A 20,996-nucleotide genomic window follows, 5' to 3' on the forward strand; every position below is an offset into this window, starting at 1 on the left:
TGGCCACTTTTTGGCTGGGCCAAACCTGAGTGGCACTGGGACCCCACGTGCCAGGTCGCAATGCGCAATGCCACTCACTCAGATTTGGAGGGGGTGGGTGTAGGGCAGGGGTTCTCAAATTGGGAGGTCAGGGGGTCGCAAGCTGTCAGCCTCCACCCCAAACCCCGCTTTGCCTCCAGCATTTATAATGGTGTTAAATATATAAAAAAGTGTTTTTAATTTATAAGCGGGGTTGCACTCAGAGGCTTGTTATGTGAAAGGGGTCACCAGTACAAAAAAGTTTGAGAACTATGGTGTAGAGGCTCATGGGCCAGGGGAGTCAGGCTGCTGGTGGGAGGGGGGCGCCTGAGAGGGGAAGAGGAGGGTCAGGTGGGAGGAGCGCAAATCTATGCTCCCTCCAAACTTTAAAGGGCTCTCTGAAGCCTCTGCTGCTGACTGTTTTCTTTTGCTTCCTTTTGCAGAACCCCTGCTGTGCAACGACTGATTGAAAATGTCAGACAGCTCCAAGTATGTCTTCCTCTTCCTTCTCCCACTATGTATGGGATTGGGGCACTGCAGAGTGCCAACATGCAGCACCCTTCACAGGAAATAGGGGACCCCAAACACACTGGGTTAGCTCGCCCCAGCCCTAGTGGAGGCAGTCCATGCCCTACAGAGATCGGATGGAATGGGGTAAATGCCCATTGTTCTGAAGGCCTCAGCCCCCTCCAGGGACAGTCCTGCAACCAGCCCATGTCGTTCTTTGCTCTCTCTCCATGTGGGACTGGGACGTGCCATCCTCCAGGGATGGGCAGGAGTCTCATGCACGTGTGTTTAGCAGTGGGTGACAGGGACTTTGCCTGGCTTTGGTGGCCCATCCGTCTCTCTGTCATGCATATGCAATGCCATCTGCTGGCATTATGCAAGCTCTCCCACTCTGTATCCAGCCCAGAGCACAGCCTGCGTCTGAGGGAAGCTGGGTGCTTAATGTTAGACTCGATGCAAAGGGAACGTGGGATTATGGTAATTGGAATTGACATTGAAGTCACTATCAGCTCCTTAGCATCAGCCTCCAGCTGGCAAGGATGTCCAAGGCGACTTTAATCCTCCAGAGTCTGGGCCAGGAGCCAGATGGACATAGGACCAGAGGAACTTCCAACCCAGTCAAGTGTCCCAGCTCCTGCCAAAATCAATCCAGTCCAGTGGTCCATTAAGTCCAGTGTCCTGGCCCAAGTAGTGGCCAGTTCTTGATACTTTAAAGGAGGAGGAACCCCACCATCACAAAAACCCGGCCCTTGTGGTAGGTCATATGTGCTGCAGTGTTCATGTGTAGTGGCTAGGCCCAGTGACTATACACCCTGCATCCATCTCATAGATCAAGCAGTTTAACTTTGTTGCTGAAGGTCCCAAGTCCAGTCTCTTTTGATGAGAGCGATGTCTGTATACGTATGCAGCCACATCTATGTACATGGGTGGATTTTCCCCATCCCTGAGCACCTGTTGACCTATGTTTTAAGTGCAGACCAGGCCTGAGTGTTTGGCAACAGTAGCTCCCTGTCCTGTGGAGAAATCCACTCCCCAGTGCCAGCAGCTAGAGACAATTGGGGGAATGCAGCAGCCCTACCTGAGGAACCTGAGACAGGAGCAGGAGCAGTGCCTGACTGGCTGACCATACTCTACAGTGAAGGGATATATACACACAGCCTTCCTAACCCCAGGAGCTGTTCACTAGCTAACACTCTCACATTGCAGTTCCCTGCTTTCCTCCCCAGCCTCTAAAATATAGTCGGTGGCAACAGTATGTCCTCCACCTCTCCCCACCAGGAATATTCTCCTCATGATAGTAGGCAGAGAAATCCACAGCACAAAGAGCTCAGGGCATATGATATCTCCCTTTTCCCCAGCCATTTGAGTTTTCACCAGGCAGAAACAGGCAGGGGCTCAGTATGGGGTCTGACCATGCAAGGGACTGAATCCCCAAAGATCCTGAATTCACATGCCCACTTCTCCGTAGCCAAGAGTTCTGGCTACAGACTCAGCCTCGCTCCCCGACTTCCTCCTAACTACCAGGTGAACTGACTCCCCTTCTCCTCCCTTTCTCTGAACACAGAACTTTGGCAGAGGCCAGCCTGCAGGGACTTGCAATCTTTACCCAGACCTTCCCAACCCCTTTGTGTTTGTTTCCTCTGCAGGGTTTTTAAGAAGACCAGCCCCAATGGGAAGGTAAATACACGCTGAGCTTGGGCACGCCTGGGGGGGCTTCAGAACACAGACACATGTACATTTGTATCCCAGGACACTTTACCTGTTGAACTAAATTGTATCTGATTTATCCAGGCACTACTAAGAGAGACCTGCAGGAACATGTGTGTCAGAGACTCCATACCAGGGGGATTCCCAACCCACCAGGGGTGCATTGTGGGGAATCCCTCCCCTTTCAATCTCTCTCTTGCTCTATTTCTGATACACCTGGCATGGTGCTATCATGGAGCTTTTCAGGAAGAATTTTTTTTTTAAATATAATGAAGTCCCTAAGTAATGATGGCTGTTCTGATAACTTGAATAATCAAGAGATCTCCATTCCCTGATCCCAGCCACAGCTACAAACTTGAAACTTCCACTGATCAAATGAAGAACAACAACCTGTTTCTTTGCCGTTCTTTTTTCTTTTCTCCCCCCTCATGCTGCCTCCAGTTATCCATCTACTTGGGAAAGAGAGATTTCGTGGACCATGTAGATTCTGTGGAACCTGTAGGTGAGTGACGTTATCTTCCCCATCCCATTCTGCAAGCCAGTATCCTCTGCATGTGACACTGCAGCTGATTGCTGTGTAGCTGGTTGTCACATTACAAACAGAGGTTTCATGAGGCCAGATCCTCAGCTGGTGTAAAATGGCTTAGCTCCATATGTTCCAGTGGTCAGTGATTTTCAGTGGGAATAAGCAACAGGAACAAGCGAGACTTGTGAGAAGCAAAAATTCTGGTTTCCTGCAAATATCTGTAACATAAGGCAAAGGTGGGAAAAGCAGAAAATCTAGCCCGTAGGAGCAGGCAGACAGACACGTACTAGCTCTGCTCATGAAAATAGAAATGTGCCCATGACAGCATGAGCAGCTTGCCTGAGTATGTACCCAGGGGGTCAGGCAGGACTGCATATGGAGAAAACTGATCACTATATGGAAATGGTTTCGGAAGTATTTTAGGAAGCGGTAGCAGCTCTTCAACATGCAATTTCCCTATGGGATGAGCTAATGTCTCTGTAGATGGAGAAAGGAGCTACTTTTGTTGACAAAATTTTATGGATAAAGCGCATTTTTAAGTATCAGGGGGTAGCCGTGTTAGTCTGTATCTACAAAAACAACAAGGAGTCTGGTGGCACCTTAAAGACTAACAGATTTATTTGGGCATAAGCTTTTGTGAGTAAAAACCTCACTTCCGAAGAAGTGACGCATTTTTAAAAGGACATTCCCACCATTTGCAGCCCCACCTGTTGCGAAGGCTGAGCTCACCTGCACCTCTTGTGCTTATTTGCAGATGGTATTGTCTTGATTGATCCAGAGTATCTGAAGGATAGAAAAGGTAACTCTCTGCAGCAATAAGAGGCAAATGTTGAGGCTATGATATGCCTTGTGACTGTAGTTAGATTAAAGTGCCTAGTGATCACCAGTCTCCCTATTCAAAGCAACCATTCCTGAGCCAGAGACAAAAGACTGTCTTTGTTTTCTGCTCTTCTCTTCTGTCTTGGGGACTGATTCTGAAGCTACCAGAGGCTTGAAGAAGGATTTCATGGATCTTCCTATCTTTGCACTGGGCTTTAGAGACCCAGCCCTAGATAATTGGGTCAGATTTTTGCCTGCACAAAAAAACTGCTTTTAATTTTGAAAAGTCATTAACATGGTCTCTTCTCTTGTCTCAATCCCGCTCCTCCACCTGCCCTTTCCTTATTTCCATTCCTTCCTTTTGCTCATCTTCTTTTCTCTCTTTCAAATTCCATCTGTCCTGCACTGGCCCCAGTGTATGTGACCCTGACTTGTGCATTCCGCTATGGCCGAGACGACCTGGATGTCATTGGCTTGACCTTCAGGAAGGACCTCTATGTCCTGAGCACTCAGATTTATCCTCCTGTGCCAGAACAGACGCCAACTTCCCTCACTCCTTTGCAGGAAAAGCTGCTGAAGAAGCTGGGCGAGCATGCTTACCCCTTCACTTTCGAGGTAAGAACTTCTCAACACACATGGCTCTTTCCATTCACACCCTCCAGTATCTCTTGCTGTGCAAGCTCTCTGGAGCTGTGAAGCAGTGGCCACTTCTCATGCTCCCCAACAAATGATCCAGGATCAGTGGCAACTAAGTCAAGGAGTTAACTCATGGTAGTATCCTTCTCAGCTACATCAGCTCAAAGGTGCTCCCATATTGCTGGGGGAGCAGTCTTGGGATTTTGTCCCTTGGGTAAGGGGTTGGGGCAGAACAAGCACGAGCATCAACTTGAACAGAAGCTTCCTATGGACAGACATAAAGCCCATGTCATAGACAGTGGCTTAAGAAATTATGAAGAGACTATGGGGCCCCAAATGAGGTGCTACCTTGAGGTGTGTATATGGGTGTGTGTGTGTGTGCATGCGTGTGTGCTTGAAGTTCCTTGCTCCATTTCTGCCTTAGGGTGCTAATCCTCAGGCACACTCCTTATCTGAGCCTATAGCCATGATGGAAAAGGAAACTCACCTGCAGCTACTACCAAAATACCTGCCAGGGACACATCTATCCCACCATAAACCCCAAGCCTCAGGGGACTCCAGCTAGGCCTTTTGCCATCCTGACAGCCCTCAGTACCAGGGATCACTGGTCTGGAGTCAGACATTACAGTGAGTGAGGAGGAACCCGAGCTCTGATCGTGCTGTTCCGCTGGGTTGGGTTTGGTGTTCTTGGTAAAAATTTCCTCTCTCCCACAGATGGCGACCAACTTACCCTGTTCAGTCACTCTCCAGCCAGGACCGGATGATCTTGGAAAGGTGAGCTTGAGTTCTGCGTTTCATACCTATCATTGGTCTGAAAGAAAGACACAGGGTGGTCGGATGAATTAAGAATCTGTCTCCAACAACTTCCCCCAACTTTAGGGCTCCAAAAATCACAGCTGCTTCCATTGTGGTGTCAAGCAAAATGGTACAGCTGTTGGGGGGGCAGCTCTGAGAGGGAGGTAGCACAGCCGCTTCATGCAGAGACAGGGTTTTCAGTGAGGTCGAGGATACACACTGATGTGATGAGGAAGGGAGGTGAATAAATGTAACTATCAGCACTTATTATCCCTGGTGGAAGTTAAGGGGCCCTGTTCCATCCCGAGGCCTATCACAATAACCTTGTAGCCATTTGTGTTTTCCTCAGGCTTGTGGTGTGGACTTTGAGGTCAAAGGATTTTGTGCTGAAAATCTGGAGGAGAAAATTCACAAGAGGTAATTCCAGTGCATCCCTTCTTCCCCCATCACCCTAAAGCAAAAGAACCAAGTTTCTCCCCTCAGGCCAAATCCCTGCAGGAGGGCAGCCCTGGGTTTAGACTTCCAATGGAGGCCACAGGCTTTAGCCTCCATCATCCCTGCCTCATGCTTTTTGATTTAAGGGTGCCAGCCTCTGTTTCCATTTCTAATGCTTCTTAAGAGCAGACTTTGGTTTGCCCATGCACCCTGGGGCAGGGGAATAAAAGTGTTCATCTGTTTAAGCAAACAGACATTTTCCTCCGTTCTTTTAGATCTAGCTGGGGGAGAAGGGTAGGTTATGGGTGGAACCCCCTGGGACAGACCAAATATCTCTGTGCTTACAGGCCTGGCCATTTCTCATCCCTGCAGGAATTCAGTGCGACTGGTGATCCGAAAGGTCCAGTTTGCCCCAGTAAATACGGGCCCAGCACCAAAGTCAGAGACTACCAGGCAATTCATGATGTCTGACAAGCCCCTACACCTCGAGGCCTCCTTGGATAAGGAGGTCTGTATTGAGTCTCTCCCCTGTACTCTTGCAAGTAGGGTCTGTCCCACACAGACTGGGACATGCTGGTCTTTCCAGCTGCTGGAGACTGATTACAGCAGAAATGCTCAGCTGTGAAACTGAGGCTCCAGAAGAGGATCTCGCACCCATTCCAGCCTGCTAACCTATTGTGCCTCTCAGCCTTCCAGCATCCATCATTCATTTGCGAACAAATCTGGGGGCTTCATCCCAGTCTGTACTTTTTAAGACATGCTTTACCCAGGTGTGAATCCTCAGGAGTTTAGTCGGGCTGGAACTTTCTCTTCTATGTCTGTATTTCTAGTGCTTGGAAACAGACCCTCTCCACAGACCCAAGAAGACAAAGGATCCCCTCAGATCTGGGCTGTCCTCTTCTTGGAGAGGAGAGGTCCTGGTGCACATTGCATATGCATTCCCTTGGGTCCCTGCATCCTAACTATTACAGGCCTCTCTTTCCATGGTGCCTCAACTTCTACTTATCTATTTAGGTCCTTACTTTGGTGCCCTTCACCACAGTATCTGGTTACTTCCTTAACTCCTGTTAGCGTGCAGTGTAACCAGATCCATTCTGATTGCAGATCTATTACCACGGAGACCCAATCACTGTCAATATTAATATCAACAACACCACCAACAAGATTGTGAAGAAAATTAAAATATCAGGTGAGAGAGAGCATGGTGCACATCCCCAGGCCTCAGCTTCATTCTTACCTCCTGTGCCCCACATCCTTCCTTTTGCCCTCTGCCCTACACTTTGCTCATGCCCCACACCCTGGGGCAGACCTTTAAAACACCTCTGTGAGAGTCAGGTTCTATAAATAAGTGTGCACATGGGCCCAATAGGCAGGGCCAGCTCTAGCGTTTTTGCCGCCCCCAGCAGCAAAAAGCAAAACAAAAACAAACAAAAAAAGCTGCGACGGCAGCTCTACCGCCACTTCATTCGACGGCAGCAATTCGGCGGCATGTCCTTCGCTCCGAGAGGGAGTGACGGCCCCGCAGCTGAATTGCCGCCAAACGGCCGGATGTGCCGCCTCCCTCTTCATTGGCCGCCTCAGGCACCTGCTTGCTACGCTGGTGCCTGGAGCCGGCCCTGCCAATAGGTGAACTGTGCTGGTTGGGCACAAGGCCAAATGCCTCACCCTCTTTTCTTCCCCACTCTCCCAGGCCCAGAGAGTAAATCCCTGTGCCTGCTTCTCCTCTCACTTGCACCAGTTCTACACCTGTGTAGTTCCACTGACTTCTGTGGGGTTATACCTCCTTTAAACCAATGCATGGGAGGGAAGAACCAGGTTCTCTGTATGGTTTAGGGCTGCGGTTTAGAGACACAATAGTTTCATAGCCATCATAGAGCTCAGACTGCTAGGGGAGGGATGAGATGTAAAACAACGGAGAGGCCAGAAGCCTGCACTACGTGTCATGCTCCAACTTTATCAAAGCTGTAAATTCAGCGGTGGAATGACTAGGAAAATCCTTGGGAAGCCCCCTGATATTCCACTGATTTAAGGAACTACCTCCTGAGATGCTATAGAGCTGCAGTGTCACAGGGGCATGCACAAGGGGGGGGGAAGCAGGAGCATACCCCCCGCTCAATCTCAGCGTGTCTCTACAGCCCAGGGAGGGAAGAAGCAGCAGGGTGGCTGGCTGCCAGCTGAGCTCCTCCTTCCCTGATCCCTGCAGGTGCAGTCTGCTGCTTCTCCTTCCCTGCTGCTGGAATCCCAGGTGTTGTCTCTGCCTCTAGCCCTGACTCACCTCAGTGGGTGCCTGCAAAGCAGGCAGCAGTGCTGGGACTCCAGCACGGGGAAGAAGCAGCAGTGTAAGGGGAGGGGGAGGAGGAGTTCAGCTGGCCGCCAGCCGCCCTGCTGCTTCCTCCCTCCCCAGGGGCATCAGGGACACAGAGAGTGCAGCTGCCAGGGGAGCTGCTGCCATCTTGCTGCTGGGCGTCCCCACCAGGGTGTCCTGAGAAATCTGGAGTGGGGGGTGTCACGCGAACCTTTCATTTGTGTGTGTTTAATGTGCCCCTCCGAAAGTGGTCAAATTTAAATTCCTGCACTTGCCTCTGTATAGAGCCAAGGACAGTGTGTGCAACATTCTATGTGATACGCATGTCATTGCCAGGATAGAATTGTGTTCCCTTTCTCTCTGATCAGTCGAGCAGATCACGGATGTGGTTCTCTATTCGCTGGACAAATATATGAAGAACGTGTGCACAGAAGAGATAATGTAAGTTAGAGGAGGTAGCAACTCATATACCACTGGGCTTGGCTGGCCAATAGAGTGATGGAGAGAGAGAGAGAGTCAAGGAGTGGGAAGAGAAAGATGGGGAAAGAGAGGAGACAGGAAAGATGACATTTCAATGCGGAGCAAGATTATCCAGAGTTCTAATAGTAAATAGGAAAAAAGCAACAGAGCTTTGGAAGGGATATAAACACCCATGCATCAGAGCATAAGCCACTGTCTAACTAATGGGGGCTAGGAGGAAACTTCCCTGGGGACAGATTGTCACACAACTGCCCACAGCAGGGTCCTTGCAACTTTCTCTGGAGCCTCTGGTGCTGGCCACTGTCAGAGACAGGATACTGCATGGACTAGATGGGTCACAGGTCAGATCCAATCTGGCAGTTCCTGTGTAAAAGAAGAGGGATAAAGAAAAGGGGAGGAGGAATAGAAAGGAGAGTGGAAGAGAGAAAAGGAGACATAGAAGCTGGGGGATACAGACAGCAGGCGCGTGTGTGTGTGTTGGGGTGGGAAATAGAGATTCTCCTCTTCCTGGGGCATACAGACAGCAGGGTTGGGGGAAGGGATCAGGTAGTGTGCTGTGACCTTGCTCTGCCCAGACGCATCTGCTCTGGGTCCATAATCACAAGCCGTTCCCTGGTGCAGCAGCAGGCAGCTCAGGATCCTAGCTTTCCAACGGGTTACATGCAATTGTCATTGCCCTGTTCTCTGTTGGGACTTTGTTGGCTGTTCTGAGCTTTCTTCTCTGCATCCCTTTCAGTGAGACTGTGGCTGCCAATTCCACATTCTCCAAAAGCTACACAGTGACTCCCAGCCTATCATCCAACCGTGAGAAGCGTGGCCTGGCACTTGATGGCAAACTCAAACATGAGGACACCAACCTGGCCTCCACCACCGTGTAAGAGAAAGGCCTCCACCCTGCCAACCATGTTCTCCGGCTGATCTCTTTGCTTCTCTTATCAGTCTCTGCCAGACAACCACTTCCCACACACCACTCGCACTTTGTACCATCCAGTGCTGCTTGCCAATACCTAAGTACCCAAACCTTGAGCTGCAGCCTCCACTCCTGCTAGTCCAGTCCTGGGCCCCTACACACTGCTTACGTACCTTGATCCTGTCCTGCCTCAGTCCCTGCAGCTCTGTTTCTAAGACCTTCTTGAGCAGAGACTGTTAATCATGCTGAAGATTTTGTTGAGTTTGTGATGAGGATGCCACACTCACTGATCCATCTTGCAGGTGAGAGGTAAACCCATGGGCCTGACCATGATCTTTAAAAGATCCCATCGCACTTTTTCCAAAAGCAGGTGCATCAGCCCTAGTGTCCTGATAAAATTCCAGCTGAGGTAATTACCATCTACCCCCAGAAATTCCTCCATGCTTTCAGCTACATTAGTCTTCCCTTCCTTTGTGCCATGTGGCTGTGCAGTTAAACAGCTACAGTACTTCCCTCTGCACAAGATGGAGCCCTATGGCAGTCACAGATTATAAGATTTTTGTCATTGTTGTGGTGGCTTAAACTATCTCAGTAGCTGTCATCCTGATCATCAGGCAACAAATTCAGCCCCCTCTGATCACATGGCATCTCATACCAGGTCATCTTCTGACCTCTTTTCTGTGCTTTTTCTTGTAGACTGAGAGCTGGGATGGATAAGGAGGTATTGGGGATCCTGGTGTCCTACAAAGTGAAGGTCAACCTTGTGGTATCCAGAGGAGGGTGAGCATCTCTCTGGTACATAGAGTGTAACTCTTTGGTGTAAGAGTTGTGTGTTTGAACAACACCTAGCATAACAGTGTCCTAGTCCATGACTGGAGTTCCTAGGCACTACCACAATACTACTACAGCTAATCATAATAATACTGACATGTATTGACCAGGGAAATAGCTAATAACTGGATTTCTTAGTTTGCCTTTGGGGCCCCCTCTGTACCCTACAAACACTTAAGCCAGGGGTTCTCAAACTACATTGCACCACGACTCCCTTCTGACAACAAAAATTACTATACAACCCAAGGAGCGAGGGCCAAACCCTGAGCCCGCCCGAGCCCCACTGCCCCAGGTGGACGGGGCCGAAGCCTGAGCCCGTCCAAGTCCCACCGCCCCAGGTGGAGGGGGCCGAAGCCTGAGCCCGCCCGAGCCCCACCGCCCCAGGTGGAGGGGGCCGAAGCCTGAGCCCGCCCGAGCCCCACAGCTCCAGGTGGAGGGGGCCGAAGCCTGAGCCCGTCCGAGCCCCACCGCCCCAGGTGGAGGGGGCTGAAGCCTGAGCCCGCCCGAGCCCCACCGCCCCAGGTGGAGGGGGCCGAAGCCTGAGCCCGCCTGAGCCCCACCGCCCCAGGTGGAGGGGGCCGAAGCCTGAGCCCGCCCGAGCCACATCGGCAGCCAACTGCTCCCTTTCCCCCCAGCACCTTCTGCCCACTGCGAAACAGCTGATCGTGGCAGGCGGGAGGCGCTGGGAGAGAGGAGGAGGAGTTAATCGGAAGGGCCACCAATGGACAGGAGGTGCTGGGGAGGGAAAGGGAGGAGTTGGCTGCTGATGGGTGCTGAGCACCCACTAATTTTTGGAGCACCCACAGAGTCGACGCCTATGCCCAGGTGAGGGGCCTGTAACCTGAGCCCCGCCACACAGGGCTGAAGCTGTCGGGCTCAGGCTTCTGGCTCAGGCTTCGGCCCGGGCCCCAGCAAGTCTAATGCGAGCCCTGGCAACCCCATTAAAATGGCTTCGCGACCCACTTTGGGGTCCTGACCCACAGTTTGAGAACCACTGACTTAAGTCATCCAGGCATTGGGTCATCCACATGGCATCCATTCCTTGGATTCTCAATGATTCCCACCCCTTTGCTCCCAGGTCACATCCTCATTTATACCCCTGCACCTCACTTTATTACCAAACATTCTCTAATGCCCCACATTCTCATAAGCAAACTAGGGAAATGTGGTGGAGATAAAATTCCTATAAGGTGAGTGCAGTACTGGTTAAAGACCATATTCAAAGAAAGAAGTTATCAAAGATTCATTGTCAAACTGGGAGAGCGTATGTAATGGGGTGCCACAGGAGTCAGTTCTAGGTCTAGTACTATTCAGTATTTTCATTTATGATTTGGGTAATGGAGTGGAGAGTATGGGACTCTTGACACATCACCACAGGATACCTGGGTGCCATGACAGCAGGGACCTGTGAAGGGTGTCATTCACCTGCCCAAGATAACTGTGACACGAAATGAAAAGCCTCATTGTCCAGAAGGGGACATTTTCCACTCATTCATTACGTTTGTATTTGTTTTACTGTTCTTTAGCTGAATTCTGTGTTCTTTCTTTCATCCCCACAGCATCCTGGGAGATCTCACTTCAAGGTAAAGAATGAGTCAGTTGACAGGTGTCTATCAGGAATGGTGTCCCTGCTTATGGAGCTTTGTAATCGGATGGTGCACGGGGCCCAGAGACAATGAATCCTCCTTTCACTGTACAGGAATGAATATCAAGCCGCCCCCACAGCTTCACACCTCCAAACACACACACACATGCACACACACTTTCAGACACCTTGCGTGAAGATGTGATTGTCAAGCCCCACACCGCCTGTGTGACACCTTCCTGTGCCCTGCTAGTGGGTGGCTCCTCTTCTCTGGGCTCTTATATTCCCTGCTCAGCCATTAGTGCAATTACCCAGCAGATGACTTGTGCTAAGAGAACTTCACTCAAAGTTGAGGACACAGTGGAGCAAGTAGAAAATCCAAGGCCTTTTCTGACCTGAAGCATGATTTGCAGCCTGACCTCTCTCCAATCCACTCTCTGAGCTGTATTTTGCAGTGCCATTCAGGGAGTTGGATGCTGTTTCTAATGCAGAACACACAGCTGCTCCCCACGCTGTCCTTGTCCCACAAAAGTTAAGGTTACATTTTAACACATATCAGTTTTAATTATGATTTTGATTATCTGATTGTTGCAAAGCATTGTGGGATGTTTCGATGACTGCCAGGGTGCTATAAGCAAGCCTGAGCAGAGACGGCCAGACCTGTACTCATGCCCAATGAAAAGGCCATCAGTTCCGGAGGATTTAACATATTCTGTGCTTTCCCTCACAACTGTCTCTGTGTAATTTTCCCCTTTAAGAGATGTGTGCTTTTCCTTCCAGCGATGTTGGTGTTGAGCTGCCTCTTATTCTGATGCACCCAAAGCCCACTGATGGTAAGTGATCACGCTGGAATACAGTTTTCACTAGGGAAGCAGCAGGGAGGAAACGCATTCACATTTATGAAGGTGTCAGAAACACTAGTGATATCGGTTATCCCTAAGGCCAGGTGAAGCAGTTCAGCTCAGAGAAGACCCAACCCAGATGGCAGCAAACCTCAGAGCCTTTCCAGGGTGGGATCAGTTCATTTGCCCTTTTCTCTGTGGCTCTGTTCCTTCCAACATGGCCAGGCCTGGAAACTCTAACACACCCTGAAAGAGAGAGGCTTGTATTATTCCCTCTCCAAACCGAGCTTCCACACTTTCTGAAACTGACCCATCACTGGGTCAGTTCCCAGGATGTACTGCACAGTGTGCCAATGATGAAAATGGCACGGGCTGTGCTTTCCAAAATCCATTGTTTCCAATGGATTTGGAGTCAGTCAGAGCTGTTCCCACTTACATTTTAGCCATGATCTGTCTATGGCGTGCTGGGGGGGGGCTCCCATAAGTTTGCCACCTCTCCAGATCTTGACAGGACCATCTCGTTTCCTGCAAACTTATCTTGCAGAACACGCAACTACATCATCACACCAGTATGCTGCGTTGTGATGGCACAGACATCACAACTTCATAATGCCATGGGTTTGTAGTGGAGGACAAATTTTTAAGGGTGGTGATCCAATGCTCACCCAAGACTTGAGGCTAATGCTCTGCTGGAGCAAAGGTCCTATTTTGCAATTGCGTGTCTGAGCCACTAAACACAACACATGTAACGGGAGAGCTGTGAACTGTGCTTAATGCTTATTTAGCAGAATTGAGTGGAGTCATTTTATAATAAACACAAAACTCCACAATGTGTGTAGTGTAGTGGAAGATTTGACTTTGTCTTGAGATCTAGACTGAGAAATATTCACAAGATTGTATGGTGTCTCAACCACATGTCTATTACTGATCTTCCACAGTAACTCTGCAGATAAAACACACGACCCCTTTCAGTTATTTGCCCCAGAATATGTCTTTCCAATAGAAATATCCCAGCAGTAAGAACATGTCCTTTTGAAATGCCTGTTTCAGACTAACCTCTGTGTGTGTCTCTCAATCTTTCTCTGCCTCCCCGCGATGTGTTTATAAATGGACTATAGACAAGCCAAGGTAAGGAAAAGGTTTCTCGGCCTCTACACCAACACTTTCTGTAAGAAATCTGTGCTATAAACTCATTGGAGATAGATGCAATACTAAATAACCTGCTCCCATTTCAATATGGAGTCTCCTGTGCTGTGAGTGTCTTGGACCAAAAGATCCATCATAGATCTCAGGCTCAGGCCCCACAAACTTGTGCTCTCTACATCACAACAGACACTATGACATTACAATGTGATGTCACCGCTAAAATGAGCATTGTCACAGCGAGAGGAGAAACCAGAGCTGGGAGAGAGGCATGTTTGCAGCTTAATTTTGTTTATTTTATAGTTTCCTGGCTTTTCTTCTCCTTGCTAAAATCACACTGGCCCCTGTTGTTTCAGATCCAAACTGTGTTGCCTATTTCAATGTTACTTCATTATTTTCTGGAGGGAGTTGCTGTCACCGACTTGGCTCCATAGATACATGCAATGCTCTGTTGCTATGATAGGTGGCCCACTGATGGAGATTTCTGTCCCTTGCTCCAATCAGCACAGCTCAGAACACAGACTACAGCTTTCCCAGTACTGTTGTTTCCTTAGTAATCTCAGCTGGCTCCAGCTCACTTAAGCTTAGTGGCAGCTGGAGGCTGCACTCCAGGCACTGGACTACAGGAAACTGTAACCAAAACAAAATCCAGAATATCCCTAGAGAGAGGGCACTGGCTGAATTCTTAACAGCAATAAATCCTGTAACTACCTTAATTGGTGGAAATTACTAAAGCATCCAAAAACTGTCCCAACAGGACACAAATCCACCAGGATTGTTAGCATTAAATCCTGCTATGTGCCAATGAATTATATATTGAGAGCCAGCCTCATAAGATAAAGTCCTGTGTTGCCCTGGTAATTCTGTTTAGCTCCAGAACACTCTATCCAAAGGACTCTAATGGTGAAATCCCACTTCCCCAGCTGGCAGCAATTTATACTGACCAAAACACCAGGATGGAGTTGCCACGCTTACAAATTTGCCTACTAGGAAATCTCACAATGCCAAATCCATCCCCCACTCCAAAGTCCACCAGCTATGAATTTGATCTGTAGTTACAAGACCATGAAAGACCCATTTTTGTGTCTAGTTATATCCTGCAAGCTGCTGCTGCGGGACACTGGAGAAATGCATGAAAATCAGAACAGTACTTTGGGAACAGGCAGAGTCCAGGAGCTGCCTGTGCCTAGATAAACTACTCACATGTTCTCACAGCAAAGAATGTGCCCTTTATAGCCCCTCTGTGGGCCTAGTCAGGATATTTCAAATTTCTCTTAGGAGCATGGAACCCCCTGATCGGTCCCTTTCCTACCCACTTGCACTTCATGCAGTTTGTCGAATCACTTTGTATTCTTAACATTTTGGAACCTGTTTTGCTGAATTTTCTCCTTTTTTCCTTTGTTCCTTTTTGTGCCTCTTTCTCTGTTTCATGGTGTCATTTTGCATTTCCCTCTTGCAAGGAGGTAATTAATCCTCTTTATGTCTCTCTGTCTCCATTTTTTTTGTTTGTTTTATCATTGTGTAAAACTTTGTCTTCAGAAATCTCTTTAGATGCAGGTTTCCCCCCTCCATACACACACCTAGCTGAGTGTCCTGGGCAGAATTGCATTGCTGCTGCTAGTAAAAGTCTCAGCCACTTGAGTAGTTATTTACTATTTATCAGCACATCTTGTGGATTTCCTTCAGTAAATGTTCCCCACTGCACTGTCCTTATCAGTTAGCACTCCGAGCCTCCTGGGGCCAGGGCTGAAATATGTACTGAAGGCAAAGCACTGTTCCTCAGCAGAACATGTGCATTGAGGAGTCCTGTGAGGCTGGGTGTCAACAGAAAGTGGACATTGTCTCCATGGTCCTGATGATTTGAGCAGGGACTTCACCCTTTTGGGACTTTCACACTGTGACCTTCCCTCCTCTCCCCCCCCGAGGCAGACGATGTGTGAAGTCAACCAAAGTCCCAATTTTGAGACCTTATCATGCTGTCTTCTTCTCTCCAGTGAGGAGGACATTGTGATTGAGGAATTTGCTCGCCAAAAACTCAAGGGGGAGAAAGACGACGAAGATGAGAAGGAGGAAGCTGACAAAGACGAAAGCTAATCTGCTGCCCTGCCCAGCCCAGCCAAAACATGCGGTAGTGACCACTCTAGTGCACATAGATTTTTTAGAGCAGTCCCTGATGTACCAATCTTATATGTGTGGTGTGATACAATCATCATTTGTTAGCAACTGTAACTATTTGAATGCTGTCAAGGAAATGTGTTACATTCTGTTTATGCCACTCACTGGAATGCTGCAAAGTTATGCAATTTCTTTATAAATAAAACTGTATAAACTGAAATGTGCTGGGAATCCATTTATTTTGGCTTTGTTTTTACTCTGATCACTTCCTCACAAGTCATGGAAGAGCTTACAAGCTAGAGGCAAAGTTGGTGCACAAGTCCCTGTGTCTCTTTCACAACAGCACCAGGTAGGTGGACACCACCCCAAGGGAAGGGTCAAGTCTAAAACAAATTGTTTTTTATAAACATGTTATTAAATGAGAATGTTCAGCATATGCTGTATATACTATTCTTGTAATGAGTTCAGATCTGTAACAGCCTTCCAAGGGGAGCAGTGGGGCAAAAAACCTAATTTGTTTCAAGACTGATCTTGATAAGTTTATGGAGGGGATGGTGTGATGAGGTTGCCTAAAATGGCATATGCCACCCATCTGCGACTGCTATTAGCAAATATCTCCAATGGCGAGAGATAGGACCCTAGATGTAGAGTTACTACAGAGAATTCTTTCCCAGCTGTCTGGATGATGGGTCTCACCCACATGCTCAGAGTCTGACTGTCATAACTATAGAGGGAAGGGTAACAGCCCTCCTGTGTACAATACTATAAAATCCCTCCTGGCCAGAGACTCCAAAATCCTTTTACCTGTAAAGGGTTAAGAAGCTCAGGTAACCTGGCTGACACCTGACCCAAAGGACCAATAAGGGGACAAGATACTTTCAAATCTTGGTGGGGGGAAGGCTTTTGTTTGTGCTCTTTGTTTTGGTGGGAGTTTGCTCTTGGGACTAAGAGGGACCAGACATCAATCCATGCTCTCCAAATCTTTCTGAACAAGTCTCTCATATTTCAAACTTGTAAGTACAGCCAGGCAAAGCGTGTTAGTTTTATCTTTGTTTTCTCAACTTGTCAATGTACCTTTTGCTAGGGTGTTTACCTCTGTTTGCTGTAACTTTGAACCTAAGGCTAGAAGGGGGTCCTCTGGGCTCTTTAAGTTTGATTACCCTGAAAAGTTAATTTCCATCCTGATTTTACAGAGATGATGTTGACCTTTTTCTTTAATTAAAAGCCTTTTTTAATAACCTGGTTGATTTTTCCTTGTTTTTAGATCCCAGGGGACTGAGTCTGGATCTACCAGGAGTTGGTGGGAGAAAGGAGGTGGGATGGTTAATTTCTCCTTGTTTTAAGATCCAAGGGGTTGGATCTGTGTTCACCAGGGAGTTGGTGGAAGAGTCTCTCAAGGTTATCCAGGGAAGGGAGTTAGCCCACTGGGAGTGGTGGCAGCGGACCAGATCTAAGCTGGTAGTTAAGCTTAGAAGTTTTCATGCAGGCCCCCATATCTGTACCCTAAAGTTCAGAGTGGGGAAGGAGCCTTGACATTGACTGATCACCATGTTTGAAGTCAGGAAGGGATTTTTCCCCAGGTCAGATTGGCAGAGAACCTGGGGAGGTTTTTTTTGCCTTCCTCTACAGCATGGGGAATGGGTCACTTGCTGGTTTGAACTAGAGTAAACAGCGGATTCTCAGTAACTCAGCCAGAGGTTGTGGGTCTATTGCAGAAATAAGTGGGTGAGGTTCTGTGACCTGCGATGTGGAAGAGGTCAGACTAGATGATCATGAGTGTCCCTTCTGGCCTTAAGGTCTATGAGTCTATGATTTACACACAAAACCCTTTCAAATCTGCCACAGTCCAATGACGTTAGTTTGCCTGCTCTGGAATTAGGTGATGTCATTGGGATTGGCTCTCTCTCCTCTCATCCCAAATGCCCAGCCTGCATCATTTTGTTTATGCAGACCAACATACGGACAGGAGATTGTATTTACTGCACCTGCTCAAGAAGCTGAAGTCGCTGATGGCTGGTGAGGTGCAAAACTGGATCTCACAGGACCTAAAACATGATAAGAGTGAGCTTTGAGGTAATTATGTGCTGACTACACTTCAGCCAGGCCATTTGGCACCAATTGCAGAAGAGGATGGAACCAGCAGGATCATATTTGTCATCCATGTTTAACTGTGATTGTGACAACAGTTGACCAAAACCCCATAACAGCATTACAGTCAATATCTAGTGCTCTGTGGCAAGCAAGATCTAAATTCTGCAACAAGGTTCTTTGGATTTTTCTGAAGGGCGCAGAGACTGGAAACTTTGTGGCAGCTAAATTTAAATGTTAAAAAAGATGTTTAAAATTAAATATGTAAAAGAATAATACAGTCAATAGTATCCACTCTTTTTTATTGTGTTATTAAACTCAATGCATTTTTACCCTTGTTGGTGTCACTAGGCATAGCTACCAGGTAACTCGGGGGGGTGGAAGGCCATAAGTGCCGATGAAACCCCCCTGCTCTGGGTCTAAGTGAGCCAAAGCAACTCCATCTTGTGAACTTTAACCAGCCTCAATGCTAACAGCCTAAAAGCAGAATAGCTTTTTTAGCATACAGCTGCAGTTTCGCTCAAGCTAGCAAAAGCAGTAGTGATAAGGGAGGGGGAGGGGAAAGTCTACTACGTATAAGCCTACGAGGCCAAAGATAAACATTTTCTAACACACCACCATGTAGTGCCTACTGTAACTGCTGTTGGGAAGGGAGGGGTGAAGGGAAAACAAAACAAAAGGCATACACAAACAGCTTGGAATATAAAATGGGAAACTTGCTTATATTTGTTGCGCTTCTGATTTGAAACATGCTGGTCTCCTGAGTGCCTTTTCAAAATCTCGAATAAACATGGTTTGCTTCTCCACCCTGGTGTGTCTATTGGTGCGACGCACACCGGGCAACGAACCCCCTGTTGCCCCCTTGGGCCCTCTGGGCCGGCAACACCCTGGCCCCACATGTTCTGTTTGGATTGACAATGCATAACTTCATCATAGAAGCTATGATAAAAATAAGTTCCGGCAGCTAGAAAGGCATTGCAGTTTGGGAGCTGGACATTTCTGCTAAAATGAACAACAGTGATGTAAACTGTTATATTTAGACTTCAGAGTTAATACTACATTAAGATGAATGGGGCATTTCACACCTCAGACCTACTGCTTGAGTCTGTCTGCAAACTCAGGCAGTTATCATTGCCTCAGTGGCAGTCATGATTTGTCTAGATTAGGGAAATTTACACCAGTGTAACCATATCAATGTAGTTACACCAGAGCAAATTCCTTATGTATTGCATTGATGCAAAAGCGGGCTCGCTTCTATGCAGGTAGGTTTACATTGGAGAAGCTCATTCCGTGTTGCACATGAATACAGGGAGGTTGCATTGGTTTAGTTACATTGGTGCAGCTACATAAGTGTAACAAAAGCCACGTTTAGACAGGACGTCATTTCCTATATTTCAGATTTTCCACTACAACCATGGTTATGTTTACACTAGGAAAATTCAGACCCATAATTTACGACCGGGGTAGAAATGTTGAAAGTACTGTACTAGTGTGTGCAGGACATCAGCATTCTTACTATGTGACCTAAGTATTCAAGGCCCGTGAAGGCTAAAAACCCAGTGTTGTTCTTGCAAATGGAGGCTTATAGTCTACAGTACGTTTGGGCAGGGAAGGGTAGATTCCTGTAATCCATCTGATGGGTGGGCCTGTTATAGGTGGATTAGGGGGAATCCTGGTATCCAGCTGGTGCGGAGCTCCTGGTATAGGTGCATGGGAGGATTTTAGGTAAATATCTGGTGGGGGGGGTATTCCTGTCACAGATGCAATGGGGGATCCCCATTACTCATCTGGTGGAGGGGTTCCTTTTACAAGAACATTGTGTTATCCATCTGGTGGGAGGTCCCTATTATAGGTGCATGGGGGACCCCCTGTTATACATCTAGGGGGTTCCTGTTATAGGTGCATGGGGATCCCCCTTACCTAGGGTTACCATATGTAACAAATAAAAAAAGAGGACCCTCCACGGGGCCCTGGCCCCGCCCATTTCCCCACCCCAAGCCCCGCCCCAACTCCGCCCCTTCTCCGCCCCAACCCCGTCCTAACTCCACCCCCTCCTCCCTCCCACTCCCAGCCACGCGAAAAGGGCTGCCCGAGCGCTACCGGCTTCACGGTTTGCCGGGCAGCCCCCAGACCCTGCGCCCCTGGCTGGCACTTCCCCAGCGCAGCTGAAGCCCGGGAGGGGAAGCGCCCAGCCAGGGGCGCAGGGTCTGGAGGCTGCCGGGCAAACCGTGAAGCCGGTAGCGCTTGGGCTTCGGGCAGCCCCCTTGCCTCCGGACCCTGCGCCCCCGGCTGGGCACTTCCCCTCCCGGGCTCTGGCGGCGCAGGGTCCGGAGGCATGGGGGCTGCCCGAAGCCCGTAGCGCTCGGCTCTTAAACAGAGCCGAAGAGTCAGGGGAGGAGCAGAGCCGCCGCGGCCGGAGGCTCTGCTCCTCCCTTGACTCTTCGGCTCTGTTTAAGAGCCAAGCTGCCCGAGCACTACCGGCTTCGGGCAGCCCCCATGCCTCCGGACCCTGCGCCGCCGGCCGGGCACTTCTCCTCCCCGGCTCCAGCTGCCTCTGTTCCTCCCGTCTCAGACTTCGGCTTTGTTTAAGAGCCAAGCTGCCTGAGCCAGCGCTACCGGCTTCAGGCAGCCCCCCGTGCCTCCGGACCCCAGCCACCGGAGCAGAGCAGCTGGAGCCGGGGAGGAGAAGTGCCTGGCTGGCGGCTGGGGTCCGGAGGCAAGGGGGGTTGCCCGAAGCCGGTAGCGCTGGCTCGGGCAGCTCGGCTCTTAAACAAAGCCGAAGTCTGAGAGGGGAGGACTCGCAGAGCAGCCGCGGGAGGGGAAGTGCACGGACGGTATTTTTCCCGGACATGTTTGGCTTTTTGGCAATTCCCCCAGGACGGGGGTTTGATTGCCGAAAAGCCGGACATGTCTGGGAAAAACCGGACGTATGGTAACCCTACCCTTACCCATCTGGTGGGGGTCCATTACAGGTGCATGGGGGACCCCACCCCCCTTGCCCATCCAGGGCTGGGTGGGGGTAGCTAACAGTCTGGGGGAAGGGTGTTTGAGTAATGCATCTCAAGCATTTACTGTGTTGGGGTGTGAAACTCCCACCCTTGACATCAGCATCAGCGTGCCAAGTGACGTCACATCGGCACACGGTGCCGTCAGACGACAGGAACTGGCAAGCTGGTACGTGAAGACGTCGCTCACGCGCTTGCCTGGATGAGCCCACGGCGCAGGGGGATGACGTTTTCTGTCTCTGCGTCTGC

The 20,996-nt window shown here is 49.1% G+C and overlaps 1 protein-coding gene across 1 annotated transcript; it reads left to right on the plus strand.

Moving 5' to 3' along the window:
- The first annotated feature begins 490 nt into the window (after positions 1-490).
- On the plus strand, positions 491-15,727 carry ARR3 (arrestin 3). The gene is made up of 16 exons (XM_054040155.1): positions 491-507; positions 2,172-2,202; positions 2,674-2,734; positions 3,513-3,557; positions 3,993-4,192; positions 4,928-4,987; positions 5,358-5,425; positions 5,816-5,951; positions 6,548-6,632; positions 8,117-8,189; positions 8,965-9,102; positions 9,835-9,918; positions 11,529-11,552; positions 12,335-12,387; positions 13,515-13,524; positions 15,534-15,727. Exons 1-16 carry the CDS (start codon positions 491-493, stop codon positions 15,631-15,633), a joined length of 1,185 nt encoding a protein of 394 aa, XP_053896130.1. The 3' UTR covers positions 15,634-15,727.
- The last annotated feature ends 5,269 nt before the right edge of the window (positions 15,728-20,996 follow it).

Source organism: Malaclemys terrapin, chromosome 9 (genome assembly GCF_027887155.1).
Source record: "Malaclemys terrapin pileata isolate rMalTer1 chromosome 9, rMalTer1.hap1, whole genome shotgun sequence".
Classification (NCBI taxonomy): Eukaryota; Metazoa; Chordata; order Testudines; family Emydidae; genus Malaclemys; species Malaclemys terrapin.